At 39.7% G+C, this 16,195-nt stretch overlaps 1 protein-coding gene across 2 annotated transcripts in view; it reads left to right on the plus strand.

Annotated features, from left to right (window-relative positions):
- Positions 1-16,195, plus strand: part of SLIT3 (slit guidance ligand 3) — a 518,194-nt gene that overhangs the window by 365,409 nt on the left and 136,590 nt on the right. For both annotated transcript variants that reach the window (XM_009570808.2, XM_054079464.1), the window contains 2 exons: positions 4,539-4,682; positions 7,309-7,472. In XM_009570808.2, coding sequence (XP_009569103.2) covers positions 4,539-4,682; positions 7,309-7,472 — 308 coding nt within the window. The remainder of the gene's footprint in view (positions 1-4,538; positions 4,683-7,308; positions 7,473-16,195) is intronic.

Genomic DNA, 16,195 nt, shown 5'->3' on the forward strand with positions numbered 1-16,195 from the left:
TCATGGGATGCCGAACATTTTCTTTCTCATCATGTTGTTGTCGCTGTCAAAACACACTGCTCATGAAAAAGAAAGATAAGTTTTCCAATGGCTCTGAGCAGCTTTTCTCCCTGACGCTTTCCTTTTGGCTCATTAATGTACCTAGGATGATTTCTGGTCCATCCTGTAGCAACAAAAATCAAACTAGAGCCTGCAGCATGTGTTAAGGTTGCTAGGCTGCCGTTTCTTTTCTGAATTACGTAGTTATTTGCAGATAGTTTGATTACTTGACTTCACTGAGCTGAAAATACAAACACTGCTAAGGGTAAAAGCCCTCTAAACATCCCCATTTGCTCTTAAAAAACTCAATTTTTTTCATTCATTTTGTGTTTGGAGTTCAAAATGTTATTTAAATGTTAATCACTTGAAACTGTGCTTGGGCATATAATTCAATTATGGGACCATCTTAATTATGCAGATGGTGCTTATGAGCATCTGATACAATTGCAGTGCCAATTAAGTCCGCGTTTGTTCAAAGGGCTTAGCTGAAACACATTATTATTTCAATGTGTGTGGACAAATTCACTTTTTCAGGAAATGGGTTCTTGGAATTGTAATACCGCTCTGCTCTGCTCATTGCTTTCAATGGCATGTAAACCACAAGCTCTTTAACCATTCTCCTGTATTCTGTGGTGGTCTCAGGCTTGCAGGAGATTTCTTCATGTTCTTAACGTATCCAGAGGGATGAAAATGGAGACTTGAGTTAATAATCCATTATCCCTCTGGGTAGCAGACGGTTTTATTTCTACTTGAATTTTTAACCTCTCTTTGTATGCTGCACCACATCTGGAGGCCGTGTGTAAATCTCATCCAATCAAGCTGATAACAAAACAGGAAAATTAGCGGAATTTACTTTCGCCATAAGTTGGTGCAAAATAAATACCGTGTAATTCTTGCTGAAATAGGACTCAGCTTTTAATATTGTCCCTTCTTTAGGTGTGAGTCCAATAAAAGGAGCTCTTAGCACTCTCTACAGCTTGGCTCAGTGTTTAGGGAAGATCAGTGTTTCTGCTTCCTAGAAAGTGTTTTTCACATCTGCCTTTGTGTTAGTTTAAAAAAATGTTCTTATAACCACTTTTAACTCCATGTAAATCCAGCCTTGTATACCTAATGAATAATTAGATCACCGTTGGGGGCTGGTGATAAAGATAAAGCAAAGAGTTGGAAATTATATAGGGGGATAACCATAAAGAGGATGTTTTAAATTATCTGAGAGTTTTAAAGAAATACAACCCTTAATGCTTCTGGCCAAAAGTCATCCTCTAGATAACACTAAGTAGGAGGAAAAAAAAATTGGGGATTATTTATTCAGCTTTCTTGCAGTTTGTCACCTCTGCCTCTTGCCCTTTCTCACTGATTCTGATCAGTATCAGCATCTGTATCACTGTTGAGCACCCTGTCTGTCCTCTTCAGATTTAGGTACTGCACATATATTGTATAGATGACACACGGAATGGGTATTGTCGCCTTAGGAAAGCTGTGTGGTATCTGAATTCCCACTTCAAAACAGTCTGCACGAGCATTTTGCTGTTCCAAACTACTTTCTGCGATGCCTAAAGTAGAGAGTGTGCCTCTGCGTTTGTGGCTGTACAAAGGATCAGCTTCTCTCATTTCTGGGGTTTGGCTCCTACAGAAATGTCACAGATTATATCATTGCGAATCTGGGCATTGAAAATTCATGCCAGGAAAACTCATCACATTTTAAATTCTAATTTCCAGCATTGGGTTTATTCATGTTTTGTTGCAACTAATCAGAGAATGAATTTGTATCCTGTGTATTCACTGCAGTTCTAAGTTGGCTTTGCTCTGAGGGTTTATTAAGTGGGATCAGTGGTGGTTGGACTTCAAGCCCACCCTTCTCAAGGAGAGAACAGCATCTGCACAATGTAGTTCTGTGTGTGCTTCTTTAATATCACAAAAAGGCATGCCGGTGGTCTGCGTTTACAAATACAACTGTAGTTCAGTTGTTGAGATTATTTTCCTTTTTGCTTCATGCATTGTTACAAGTACTGCTTGCAACATAAAATATTACTATAATATTAGGGGGAAAAAAAACCCGTTTAGCAAAAGAAACTGAAGGACAGATGTATTTTCTGTTTTCTTCCTGTATGACTTTGACCAAACCTCTGTTGTGGAACGGCCAATCTAAGCTAATGTGCTTTACCCAGAAAGAGCGTGGGAGCAGTGTACAAGGACAGGGGGGACAAACCAACGGATTTGTAATGCCTAAATGTGTGTCTGAGGGTATTGTTCAAAACTCAGGAGCTGATTCTGCTTTCTATAGCTTGTTAACATGGTCTTTATGGAAAAAGTATACTACAGGCTTGAAAAAGAAATGCGTAGTGCACGAGAACCGAGAGAGAACAAAAGATTATTTTGGCTTGGACATGTGAATGGCTATAAGAACTGAGCAGGAAGAGATGACATTGATGTTTGCTGATGGAGCAAAATCTCCGAAGTTGAATGCATGGGAGTAACTGTTCCTCTAGCACAATTTGAAAATTACCCTGTTAATTCTTGTGAAGTCAAAAGGAGTATGGATTAGGTGTCACAGAAATACAGGCTCCAGAGGGGTCATACTGTTGCTGGTCGTGATTTCATAAGACAGTTTTAACTCTTTGTTCATGTGAAAATATAAACTCATTTATCCATTATTGCCTTCTGTGGAATCTTCTCTTATCTAATATCAAACTTATTTTTCCACAACATATACAAAAAAAAATTGGGTCAATTGATATTGACTTTTCTGTAGGCTAAAAAGGTGACTTCTGCTCTGATGCCCTCATTCCTAAGAACTGCATTCCTGTTCTCCTTGAGAAAAGGGCTTTACTCAAGTATGTGTCCATCAGTTATGTATCACAATTATTGTAGCCATTTACTGCAGTAATGAGGCTCTGCCAAAACAACAGTAGGAGCAGGGAGCTGCAAGGAGCGTGCAATGTTCCAGAGGTTTCAGCAGTGCAAAGGCAGGGTGTTCTGCAGAGGAAGCACCATCTAAAGTTATTTTTTGGAGCAAAAGAAAAGAATCATGAGCAGCAAACAAACAGTGCTTCTTCCCTGGTAGGTTGCTCTGTTGTCTGTAGTGGTGTACGCGCACTTTGTTGAACATGGAAGCTGCCTGTGCTGTTAGAGATGTATTTAAAATGGTATGTTTGCTTACTGAGGGATGGAGGATGTCTTTTCCTTTTTATCTATCAAACAATTGTCTTCTAATTCAGTATTAGCACAGTACCTCATAGAGAGCCACAATCTTGCAATATTAAGCCTTTCAAACTCATTGTCAAAATAGCAATAACTTTGTGGCCAAGAGAACTGAATTAACAGCATATATTGTTTGCAATGTAACATTTTTCTCAGGCTGCTAGTAGTCAAAAGATGGGGATTTTGTTTTTTGTAAGAAGAAAAGGTCATTTCCTGACCGTTTGCCTTCTAAGTGTAAAATACCACATATGCAGATGACAATGACAATTTATGTGTTCTTATGTTTGATTGTCTCAGAGGGAGATCCAGCTTGTTGTTGGGATTGTATATACTTGTTATACATGACAGAACTCTGGCTGGATAATCTAACAGAATTTACACAAGTACTGTCCAAGATTTTCTGGCTGAACTGATTAGTTCTGCCAACTGGCTGCTGTGTAGACGTGTAACACGTTATTTTTTAAAAAAACAAAACCCAAAAGATGGAAATTGCCTTTGTCTTGTTTTTTTCCACAACTGCCCAGGAATCTGGTGTAACTGGAATGGAGTAGGTTCATAGAATTGTAGTACTGGAGAGGTTAGAAAGGACTTCAGGTGGCCTCTAGCCACAGAGAGTGGACAACCCTTGCTCAAAGCAGAGCCTTCTCATTAGGTCAGAGCATGCTGCTCATGGCTTTTTTTTTGTGTTATCTGGAAAACCTCCAATGATGGAGACTCCTCTGAGCAACCTGTTCCACTGCTTGACCATCCTCAGGTATGAAGTGAGCTTGCCTTTCAGTAAGTTTTAATCCAGACCCTACGCTCCTCTCTTCTTGTTTCTGAGAAGAATCATGTTTTCTCTCCTTCCATGATCAAATTAACCCTGCACTGCTCACCAAAAGATGTCAAACTAACAGATTTTCTGTTAGACTTGAGACTGCTCACAATGGACTCAGTGTGTGTGTGCACGGAATAGCAAGGTGGGGAGTATTGGCCATTTCTACGTATATTCAGCTAAAGACTTCTTTAAATATTTGTGTATAGTTTTGAACAACAGGTATGGATGGGCACACAAAAAAATCTACTAAGTGTTTTGAGATAGATAGCACTGCTGCATGTCTCTATGTTCCTCAGATATGGGAGTACTGACGCTGACTGTGATTTTTTTTTCACCTTTTTAATCTAGCAGTTGAATGAAGACCTTTAAATGTGGGTTCACTTTGGTGACGGGGTTGATGCTTTTTTTAGATTTTTTTTCAGTCTATTTTTATTTGATTATTATAAGATTAATGAATTATAAACCTTTCCTCTGTTTTCAGGCTTCTCAATGCCAATAAGATCAACTGCCTGAGGGTAAACACGTTCCAAGGTCTGCATAATCTCAAACTGCTATCTCTTTATGACAACAAACTGCAGACCATCAGCAAGGGGCTCTTTGCCCCTCTCCGATCGATCCAGACTCTGTGAGTATGCAGGCATATCACAAATGACAGCTGTCTCTTTTTTTTTTCCCCAAAGATGCTCCTTGTATTTGCAGAGGCTTTGCGTCTGACGTTAAGGCAATTTGGAAGAGACCCCACAGTCGTGCCCCCCTCCTTTTCTGACAGAAATAAAAGAAGCAAGAAAAAGAAGTATTGCATAAATTCAGCACAGCCAGCTATCGATACAGCCTGCCCAAAGTGACAAAACTGTCATAAGTGTATTAAACTCCCAGAGTAATTAATTCATGCTCTTTGTTGGGAAGATAATACATAAATTTGAGTCTTTACAATGTATGAACAGCAGATTATTTTAAAGCCATTGCCTAATGGTTTTGAATGAGCTGGTGAGTTGGCATCTCTCCTTACTGGGTCCGAGTCCTGCTGCACAGTCCGTGACTTCTGAAACCATATTTCAGCTGACAGTCCCCTTAAGGGACATGATGCGCTGTATTATTTCATCCATTAAGAAAATCCACTAAACGTTTTCTTAGCGTCTTTGAATTGGAGACATTAGGGGAAGACGGATCAGAAGTAAGATTGGAAGCAAAAGTATAGAAATGACTCTGTATTTTACAGAAGATGATTTCATCCTAAAGCTCTGAGTAGTCAGATAATAAGGTAAATTGAGCTCCTGCAGAGCTGGAGTTGGCAGCCTGATGTAAATGAAAAACAAGGAGGAATCCTCTCACCCAATATTGTATATGTGTGTTTATATATATTTGTGTGTGCCAAGATAGATATAAAGCTCTGTGTGTTTACGTAGTATGTAAGTATATGCATTTCCATCATGAAAATATATAATGTGTATGTACATATACACATACTGGAACACACATGCGCATTACGTATGTTTGTACTTGCACGTACTATAGTCCTGGAAATTTATATGTATATACACACATGTACATATATATTCTGATACTGAAAATGCATTGGCCAAATTCGTTGTACAAATGTTTTAATTCATATAAAAATGGACTAATCGTGATGATTTCTAGCAGCAGGGTACCTCCTCAGGCAGCCACAAGCACGACCTTAATTTCCAACAGATATCTGGCGAGTATGTCTTGCTGCAAACCATTAAGGCATTAGAATGTCAGATACAACTCCCTCTGCTACCACGTTTTCTTCTGCTGCAGCGTGCTGTGTGTCTCTGTACATATATATGTAGACAAGGGCGATGGAGAAGGTTCGTTTACCAAGGTATATAAGACATATAAAAGCCAACACCCTCAGGGTATAAAAATTTCTCGTTGGTTTCCAGTGGTGGCTGTTACTTAGAATGGACGTACTGCTTCTCACCGAGACACTTCTTCATGAAATGTTTTGATTCGTTCTCCCACTTTTAGTGCTTCAGTGGTTGCTGTTTTCTGCCTCTTTTTCTACAGCTACAAAGCCAGCCCTATCTCTATGTGCTTGTTTGTTCTTTGGACCTTTCACACCAGGAACAACTCTACTACGACAATAATCTTTCGTTTCTTCAGGCACTTTATGCTGTGAATGCTTTCGCTTGCCACTCTTTGACAGCCCTTGCCCTGTTGTATTTTAGACTTATTCTGTTAAGTGACAGTTCATAAATACAACTGCAAACAGAAAAGAAGTTTCTTCAGGTAGAAAAAAAAAACAGTAACAGAGCAGAGTTCTCGTGAGGCTTTATAACTTTATACCTCTGTCAAAATCAAATTTAAACATCTGTCTTTCTTTAAACTGTCTTTGCAGTTATTGGAGAGCCGTGTCCTGCCGCCTTGGAAATTAGAGGGACTGGTGCAAGTTAACTAACTGAGATCAGAATCTGGCTCTGAAAAAGACCTGACACTCTCCTGATAAAGGGCTTAACTTTGTCAAGCAGAATAAATCATAACAGCAGCAGAGAAATGCTGTTTCTCTCTAAGAATATTCCAGCAGATTTCTATTAGCCAGGTCTAAATAGTTAAAAATCAATGGTATAATACCTATTTTCAGTTGTGTGGGAAATATGTTGTGCACATTTTGGTAAAGGACAGAATCAGGTTCTACCTCGCATAAACAGTTCAGCCTCAAAAGTAAAAACTATTGGTCCAGGAAAAAATACATGTAAGGGGAATACTATTACGCATGATGACCATGTGGAAATATCATTTTCCCTCTTGAGAAAAGAACTTGGCATCACTTCTGGCTTTGCCTACGGGTCCAAGATGCTGTACTAACTCACATTTTGATCCCTAGGAAACTGAGCTTGCCAATAACATTTCTTTAACTCCAGGATACAAAATGATCTTCAGGTCAGGTGCATCGAAAAGATGCATGTCTCTCAAAAACCAGCATATCAAGCTCTGGGGAAAAAAACATTGGACTTCGTAGATAGGAGGTCTCTGTCCTTTAAAGCCAGCTTTGCTATCTTAATTTTTGTTTCCTCTCTGAGAGGACTTACAGGAGGCTTAATGAGCTACAAAATGTGATAGCTCACAGAATTCTCCCATTCATGTGCAGCTCTGTGTGGTTTCCGCCAGGTCTGGGTTTTTGGGAGCTTATTCAATTACTCCACTCTTCAGGTTTGCGTTTGTGAAAAACAGTGATGAAGTACAGTGTCACAGGTCACTTCTGATTAAACATCCCATCCTTCTCGCAGACATTTAGCTCAGAATCCATTTGTGTGCGACTGCCATTTGAAGTGGCTGGCTGATTACCTGCAGGATAATCCGATAGAAACCAGTGGTGCTCGATGCAGCAATCCGCGTCGCCTTGCCAACAAACGAATCAGCCAGATCAAGAGCAAGAAGTTCCGCTGCTCAGGTAATTCATTTATCCAGGCTGTACTGCACTTTCAATTCAGAAATAAGCAGGTCCAGAGAGCCTACTAATCGAATCTGCAGGACAGTGTTTGCCATAATGGATATTATGGAGCATCTTTTAAAATTAAATTTGGAAAATTCAGTTAGTTCTCCAGAAAGCCAATTACCTTATGGATTCTAAAAAATAAATAAATAAAAAAATGGGGGGGGGGGGGAATAGACAGTCTATAGCTGTCTTCTGCGTGTCTCTTAAAAACAAAGAAAAGGAAAAAAGTGAAGTGCTTGTGGCATTTAATTTTAAAGAATTACTTGGTTGTAAAATGTGTAAGGAAAGCAGTGAAGATAACTATGAACCCATGTGGCGAATGTCATATTTTGAAGGGCTGGAAGGTGGATGGATCATCATTTGTATTCAAGCAGAACTCTTGTTGACCTTAAGGGGAGCTGAGCTTAAGTGAGCTCTCAGACCTGAAAGCCTGAGAAGAACATGAGTAAGGTTTTGATACAACTGGCAGTGGGCATTCCTGACCTAGTCCGTGAGTGAAGCTGGGGGTGAGGGGTTGGAATCACATACTTTCATAGCTTTTATATATGTGTATATATATCTCTCCACAAGTTACGTCCATATATGTAAATACATATATATGTTTTATATATCTATATCTCTCTCCACAAGTTTTACTTATTCAAGTAAAAAAGTTTTACTTATTCAAGTAAAACTACCGTCAAAGTCGGTAAGATTTTTTTGGTTTAATAAGTTTTGAATCTAGGATCATAGTTTAGGCAAAGATTTTGTGTTGTGAGGTGGAAAATGCTTTCACCCGAAAATAACCCCTTGAGTGACATAAACACCTTTTCCTCAACCCTATCTGCTGTTTATTTATGGCCCAGCTTTCAGTAAAAGGACATTTATTGCCTTATATGGCACACCTAAGCAGACTGCTTCTTCATATCTGTTTTCTATTGGTTATGTGTTTTCTAGATTATTTCATTTTTTATACTGTTAAGCTGGTTTCAGTGAGCAAATCTGTTGGTGTGTATTGAGAAGAAAAATGACAGTTATTGATGGGGTATCTTGCAGTGTTTTCTATAAAAATTACTATGATTTCTGGTTTATTTCCTCTGAAAAAAAAAAACCCTCACAAAACCATGATTAATTGTGTGTCTGGTGATAAAAGATTAATGACTCTAGATGGGGATGCAGCATGAAACTGAATGGCAGCAGCCCAAAACAAGCCATTGTGCTTTGTGTGTCTCTGCGAGCAATATGCTGAGCTGAACCTTCTCTTTATGGGGAAAATAAAATACAGATAACTTCATTTGCAGTCAGGTTTTCTTGGGCATGCTTGTTAAAGTCTTCAATCACTTGTGACTCAAACCATAAAGTTTATAACCAGAACTGAAATTATGACATACTTTTATCTAGGTTTTTGGATTGTGTCCATCATAGTAACAAGATAATTAGTCAGTATTATTCATGTTTAAAGAAATGGAAATGAAAATGCATAAATATAATTTAGAAAGGAAAGAAACAGGTCAGTATAAATCTGCACCCAATTTGCCATTGTTATTTTCTTCTGCTTTTATTAATAGGCTAAAGAAATTAATGTTATATGTGTGCATGCATGTCTTGAACAATGGTACAGGCTGTTGGATAAGGCAAACACCATCTGAAATCGCTTATGAAAGATTGTAGCTAAGAAGAGCAGCAATGCAGAACGCAGTACCTGGTGATGTTGAGAATAACATTTTGTGTGAGTTCTTATCTTGGGGGTCCTTTCCTTGAGGCATTAGGGCCGGTTTTGCCTTGGTCTCCAGTTAGACGAGTATATCAAAACCACATGGGAAAAGCATAAACCTGACTTATGAAGGAGGAGAGCTGGGATTGTGCAGCTTCAGAACAAAGATTTCAGCAGGATGAAACTAATTCTATTCAAAGCTCAATAGAGAAGATATCCTTGCCTGTAGAGTTTCCAGATGGCGATGAGATACATTGAACTCGACTCACTGTCTGCTCACATGAGCCAGGGGGAACATCTAATGGTTCAGAAGAATCTTAGTTTGTAAATCAATCCAGAGAACAGACATCCTTGGCACCTGTTCTGCTGAAGTTGTCCCTTTGAATCATGACTGCTTCAAACTTGGCATTTAGCAGGAATTTTCCATGTTTTCATTTTGAGGAATATGTTTCATCCCAGGTTTTAACCCAGCACGTCTCTGGGCAGAAATCCATGAGGTATGAGTCTTCGTCATTCAAAGTCAGACTATTGAGCTGTGATTGGTGTTATCCAGGATGAGCCCGCACAATCCCACTGGGATGGCAATGCTTAATAGCTTGTCAGTGTCCTTGCTGGCTGTGGAATTCTACCTGTATAGTTTTTACATCTTTAGCTCAGAGTATGAGAAGAGAATCTATTTTAAATCCTTTTGTAAATGTGCATCTCTGTGCTCAAAGCGTTCTTTTTTCAGTATCTTGGTATTTTTGCATAGTTTGTTTAATACATTTAGTACGTGTCAATGGTCAGAAAGATGGTTTCGGGGGGAAAAACTCAGTGAGTATGATGGGTTGTTTAAGGAAGCAATGTGAGGGATTTTAGCCTGACCTGGTCTTTGACCTTTGAGAAATGATTAGGATGCACAGAAAGTGTGAGCTCTGTGGGAGCCAGTGTCAGGATCGTGCCCGTCAGCAGTTAAACCTAGGTGAGCTTTTGATATTGGGGAAAGAACCAGTTCTGAAGTCAGAAAATCCTGACATTGTTCTGAAGCAGTCTATGCATTTTCCGTGTTTGTTTGCATTCTGCAAAGTATTATAAAGGAGATTGTCAGAAAGGACTTGGCATGAAAAAAAAAAAAAAGGGATTGTTCAGTAAATTAAGAGAATAAAGTGAAGGTTTTTGTGCAAGGATAAGAGAGGGGAGTGGTTAGCAACGGGGAAGAGCAGCTGAGATGTTTGAAATTTCATCAGTTTGAAATGGTAGAGGAACATTAAGAAGGTATTGTCAAGAGAACACGCTCAGAGATGCAGATGGGATAAACAGAACTGCATTTTCTTAATTTAATTAAGCCATGAAAACTAAAGTGTGTAGCCTTTATTGATAATGATGGAGCAACATCTGCGAAGAGTGGCCATAGCAAGGAGTTTCCATGCAACAGGTATATAATGTACATAATTCTTTTTAAAAGGACAATTGGAAGCATTATAGCATAAAATGGAAGAACAGCAGAGTAAGGGGCGTGGTTTTGCCCAGGGCCATGAGACAGGCAAAGCTATTGAATATACTATCAAATATGTTTAAGCCTCAGATTGCGAAAGATACTATTTCCCTTGTTTTTCTGCCTTTCTTTTCATGCAATGCACCAAAATAATAATAAACCTCTCCCGTGCTCAACTCACTTCCTCCAGTTACAGAATCTGAAACTAGAAAAGGTTTTTCTTGAAAGAGAAACTAGAGGAACAGGCTGTGACTAATGCTCACTCTTTTCTCTTTAGAAAAGGGAAATACTGTCATTTTCAGTGACAACAATAAAATTCTGATCATCTTTTTCTTTTTGGCTGCATCTGCCCGCTATGGCCACCTACGGATCCAGTGGTACTTGCCAGCCTTAGGTCAGCTGAGGCTCTCATTCTTAATAGGAGTAGGGGAGAAAAAAAGGAACAACAAAAATCTTCTGCCCAGTAGCATTTGATTAAGTTCACTACACAGCAGTTTTGTTTTCTAAAGCAGCACTTGCTTTAGGAGGAGAGGAAATGAATCTATGAGCAGATTGTGTTGTCTCTGTGGTAGCTTGTTGTCACTTCAAAAGTTGGCAGGATCCTTGATTGCTGTGTGACACTGTGTATGAAATAGCTTTTGCAGAGAGCTGCCCTTGTATTCAGCTGCGTATCTTCCCCCCCCCCCCCCGTGATATGTTTGCGTTTTTCAGTATATTTTGTATTTCAAAAATGATGAAAACTTCCACCTGCTGTACCTATACAAACCGTTTCTGATAATGATCAAAGCATAGGTATATCTGAGCATCACACCATGAAAGCTTTTTATCTCCTAATTCTTAGAAATAAGGTTCCTATTTGAAATATTACGAAGTAAAGCTGTCTTCCTGCTTCCTCTTGCGTTGGAGCATCCATTGTATCTAACTGACTTTAATTAGTTGCTTCAGTTCCAGATAGTGGTGGACAAATCACAAGCAGAGGGAATAACAGGCGGAGGACAATGAACCATCTGCCAGCATGGTCCTCTCCCTTTTGGATGCTGTTTCTTGTTAACCCAACCCAAATCAAAGTCAGCCTCTGTGCTACATATGGATCCAGAGCTTGCGTGTTTAGGGCTAGTTTCATGTCTCTTGTCTTATCCGTTATTAGGTAGTAACGTAGTTGCCATTTGTTCATTCATAATTTTCAGAGGCATTTGATAAAAGCTCGTCTTCCTAATTACAGTTTTCCTCCTAATTCTCTATGTGTCTTTTCCACTCTCTGTCTTCATAGATAGTCACCTTTCTTGGGATATCTGTCTACTTTGGAACAGAGTTCCTATTACTTGTGATAATCTGAAATTTCCTTCTCTCTTTTCTGTGTTGCTTCAGCCTTAGAAACATAGTAGAAATGCAATGGACAGGGTGTTCCCAGTCTGGAGAACACAGCTGCACCTCAAGGCTTTTTGTCCAGTCCCTGCCGCAGTTCACACGTTTGCTGCCCCTTGGTCTCCCAAGGTTATCACCTTCTCTGTTCTTAGTGACGTGTAAAACACTAAGCTCTTTGAGCTCTCAAAATGAAAGGTGAAATACATTGTTAATCCTCAAGCAGTGTTTAAAAATCCTGAAAGGCAAGTGAATTTATTCCAGATTTCAGCTAATTTGTGTTTCCAACACTCTGTTGTTCGCTGTCACTCTGATGACAACTTTGCGAATTCCTTCCATCTCCAGTAAGCAAATAGTCATTTGCAGACTATGTATTCACATTGCTGCCTTTAGCATTTTTTTTTTTGATAAAAATCACTGATATCCACGTGCTCTTGCCCTGTTACAGCGCTGCAGTGACACGTGCCTGGCGACTTGACGGTTCTGCCTGCCCTTAGCGTGCTGGTCTCCAGCAGCTCCTGCCAGAGCTGGCATCGAGCCCTGACAGCCTGTAGGTTTGTCCGTGCTGGTGGTGACGATTGTCAGTCCTGCACAGGGTGCTCTAAGCCTGGTCACCTTTGTGGGAAATCCTGTCTGAGTCTGAACTCCAGCACTTCTGTTCAATAAGGGCTTTTGCTTGAGCAGAGCAAGGGAAAGGAATATGAAACCTTGCCTATTATCTGGACAACTGGAAGACTAACTGCATGCAGATTTCTTTCTGTGAGGATTTTTTGTGTGGTTTGGTTTTATTCAGTTAAATGTTGTGTGTTCTGTTCTTCCCTCCCGCCCCTCAAAAGACCCAAAGTCTCAGTAAAAGTACCTTCAGAAACTCTCTGAGTATAACAAAACTGAGGATACGCGCTTGTTGTTCATAAGAAGAATTTTTCTGAATGGAAGGTTATCAGAAACAAATCACCTGTGGATTAAATCCTAGACTAAATTCATAATTATGAACTTGAACACTGTACGCTATAACTGATGGGTGATAGGACAAGAGAAAATGGCATCAAACTGTGTCAGGGTAAGTTTAGATTGAACATTAGGAAAAATTTCTTCGCAGAAAGGGTTATCGGGCACTGGCAGAGGCTGCCCAGGGAAGTGGTTGAGTCGCCATCCCTGGAGGTGTTTAAAAGGCCAGTAGATGACATGCTTGGGGACATGATTTAGCTGTAGACAGGTATGGTTGGAGTTGATGATCTCTAAGGTCTTTTCCAACCTAATGATTCTATGATTCCATGAGTATACTTTAGCTTTGGTTCGCATTAAACGTCTCTGATGTTCTAGCCATTAGAGAACACAACACAACTGCTAAAATTTATAGTAATGGAGCTAAATTCCCTTGTACTGCAGAAATGTTCCTGTTGAAAAAGTAATTTAGCTGTACTATACACCGATTATAGCCCTGCCTTTATGGTAAATCTTTTCTAGCAATTCAGATCTCCGTGATAATATTTGTGTGAGTTACTCTAACCCTTCACTAGCTCATGGTGAGCACTATGATGAAGGGTCGCTGCACTGCACCAGAGGGAAAGTAGGCAGAATGGAAACTATTTTACAGAATTATAGTAAAGAGCCAATGAACAGTGGGAGAGTGAATGTTGAGTCTCAGGTGCATCTATATCACTTAGGAATCCAAATAATGTAGTTGTCCTAGATTCCCCACACAGGCAGAGTACAGAGCTATATAGGTTCTTCCCTTGAGATCCGAGTTGTCCCCTGGAGGTGTCTTCATTAGAAAGCTGTGAGTACTCTTGTAAATTAGTTGCCTCAAAAACTTGCACGGGATAGATTGTTCTCTCACGTTGCCATCGTGTGTCTTGAGACTCAGCTGAGCAACATTTACCAGAGATGCCAAGTTAGTGCTTTTTCGTGCGTGTAGAGCGATCACTTGTATAGGATACAGAAAATAATTGGAGAGGCATTGGCATGAAGACAGCTACTCAGCTAAAACCAGTGCAGGAACGTTTGAGCCTGCAGTTGGACAATAAATTTTCATCTGACTATTCTGAGACTACAGAAGTCTCCTGAGGTGTCACGGGTAAAATAGGGTCTTATATACAAATTCTTAGCAAACTGTGGATTCAGTGGCTGAGAAACAAACCGATCTTCGTTTACCAGAGGTGAATTAAGAGCAAACCATACAATGCTTCTTGGACTTAGAGTATATTTGAAGGATGGGAGTTTTCATGGAAACTGACAAATATCTGGAGATACAAATGTTCCTATTTCTTGGATTTGAGTTTATACAGAATGATCTTCTGTGCATCCAAAGGCTTAAGGATTATTTTTAATGTAATTTAAAAAGTAGCGTGCTTCTCTTACTTTTCTACTGTTTCCAAAAAAGCAAATGAAAGGGGAAAATAAAACAAAACAAAGAGAGCTGGTGTCTATGAGCTGCGATCCTGCACGTGGTTTGCGATAGTCTGCAATAAGCAGAAAGGCCAGAATGTGCCTGTGAAATATTTTGACTCTCATGTGTTCTGGGGACGTAAATTAGGGTTTGGGCAGACTTTTCTTTGTGTGCTGGTACTTCTTGTTCATTGTAGTTGATGATTAGGTTAAATACTTATTGTAAGCGGTGTTTAATTAGTGCAGCAGAGGAACAGAGACTTGTTCAAAATATTCTCCAGGGGTTTCTCAGGAAGACGTTTGCAGGGCTCTGACTGTGTTTGTTTCCAGTAGGACTGAAAGAGTTCATTGACACTGAAATTACCGAGTTTATTACAGATATTCCACTTAATACTGAAGAATTGTATATAATACAAAAGTCTTCAGAAGATATGAACTATGACTTCTCATTGCTTAACAGAGTACTGTGGATTAATCATTTGAAGAGCTCATGCCAGAATTGCTGCATTATTAAACCAGTGCAGGAGTAAGGATATGGAACTCCACATCCTTCTCTGCCAGAACCATACAAAATTACTGGCAGGAATGCTAGTTATAGGTATAATTTCTAAATAAACAAGGTGTGGGTTCCAGGGTTATACATACTTTGTATGAATCAAGGTAGAAAATCAGTGCCTCTTTGCACCATGCTGCATGAGTCACAAAGGAAGATTAATAATCTCGTATTTTATCAGTTAGGACTCTGGGTAGTTTGGCAGCTTGCGGGTTTGGAGGTTTATTGTGTTAAGTTCCCCCCAAAAGCTGCTTTAATTTCTCAGATTGTACGGGTAGACAGCAAATCGAATTGTCTTACTTACTTAAACCCACAGTATGAGGTGGCTCAGTTACCACTGTTTGTTTTCTGGAGTTCCTCAGCAATTGTTTTGACTTCCCGCGTAACAATGCTAGTTCATGGCAAAATGGTGAAGCAGAACCCATTGCCCTGTCACCTCTGCTCGAGTACTTACATTGTTCTCCATGTAGGCAGTGAATAATCAGCTTGATGCTGACTTTGTTCTTTGGGCAATGCAAACCTCTTACTAAGGAAAGTAATATTTTTTTTGAAAGCACAAGCATTGACCTTCACTGAAGTCCAGCAAAATGTTCTGAGCAGTTGCAGAGGACAGCCACTTCCTCTCTCCTTCGTGAAGCCTGCAAGAACATTATAGATGTGACTTTCAAAAGCTCTCTCCACTGGCGTAGCTCTGCAGACATTAAAGTCAATGGGAGTTTTATTTCAGTGGGAGCAGTCAAGCCAAAACGGAATGCCCTACTTTATATGTCAAAGTTGCCAGAATGACTTACAAGAAGTGAAGCTCTCTGAAATAATCAAGAATGTTGGAAAGAGAGAATGCTTCCATCAGCAAATGATACACAAAATCCAAATATTATGCCAAGAAACAGAATAACAAAATACACCTGTTTGCCGTAATGCGTCTGTAGTAGCACGTGTGCGCTGCGTTGCTGCAAAGCGCAGTTGAAATGAAAAGCAACAAAAAAGAGAAAAGCAGTGGTAAACACAGATTGTTGGTGTAAGTACCACCAGCGTGAAAGGCTACTGGGAGCTGAAATCAGGCTCAAAGGGAGCTTGGGGAGCATTTAATGTCAGAGCTTGGCCATCAGCTCTACTATTATTAATACAAGCTGCGGTATTTCTAAGATTGCATTTGTGTAAACGGAGCAAACCAAAACTGCATTTATACTGAAAGGAAACACCAGGAG

This window comes from Cuculus canorus, chromosome 14, assembly GCF_017976375.1.
Source record: "Cuculus canorus isolate bCucCan1 chromosome 14, bCucCan1.pri, whole genome shotgun sequence".
Classification (NCBI taxonomy): domain Eukaryota; kingdom Metazoa; phylum Chordata; class Aves; order Cuculiformes; family Cuculidae; genus Cuculus; species Cuculus canorus.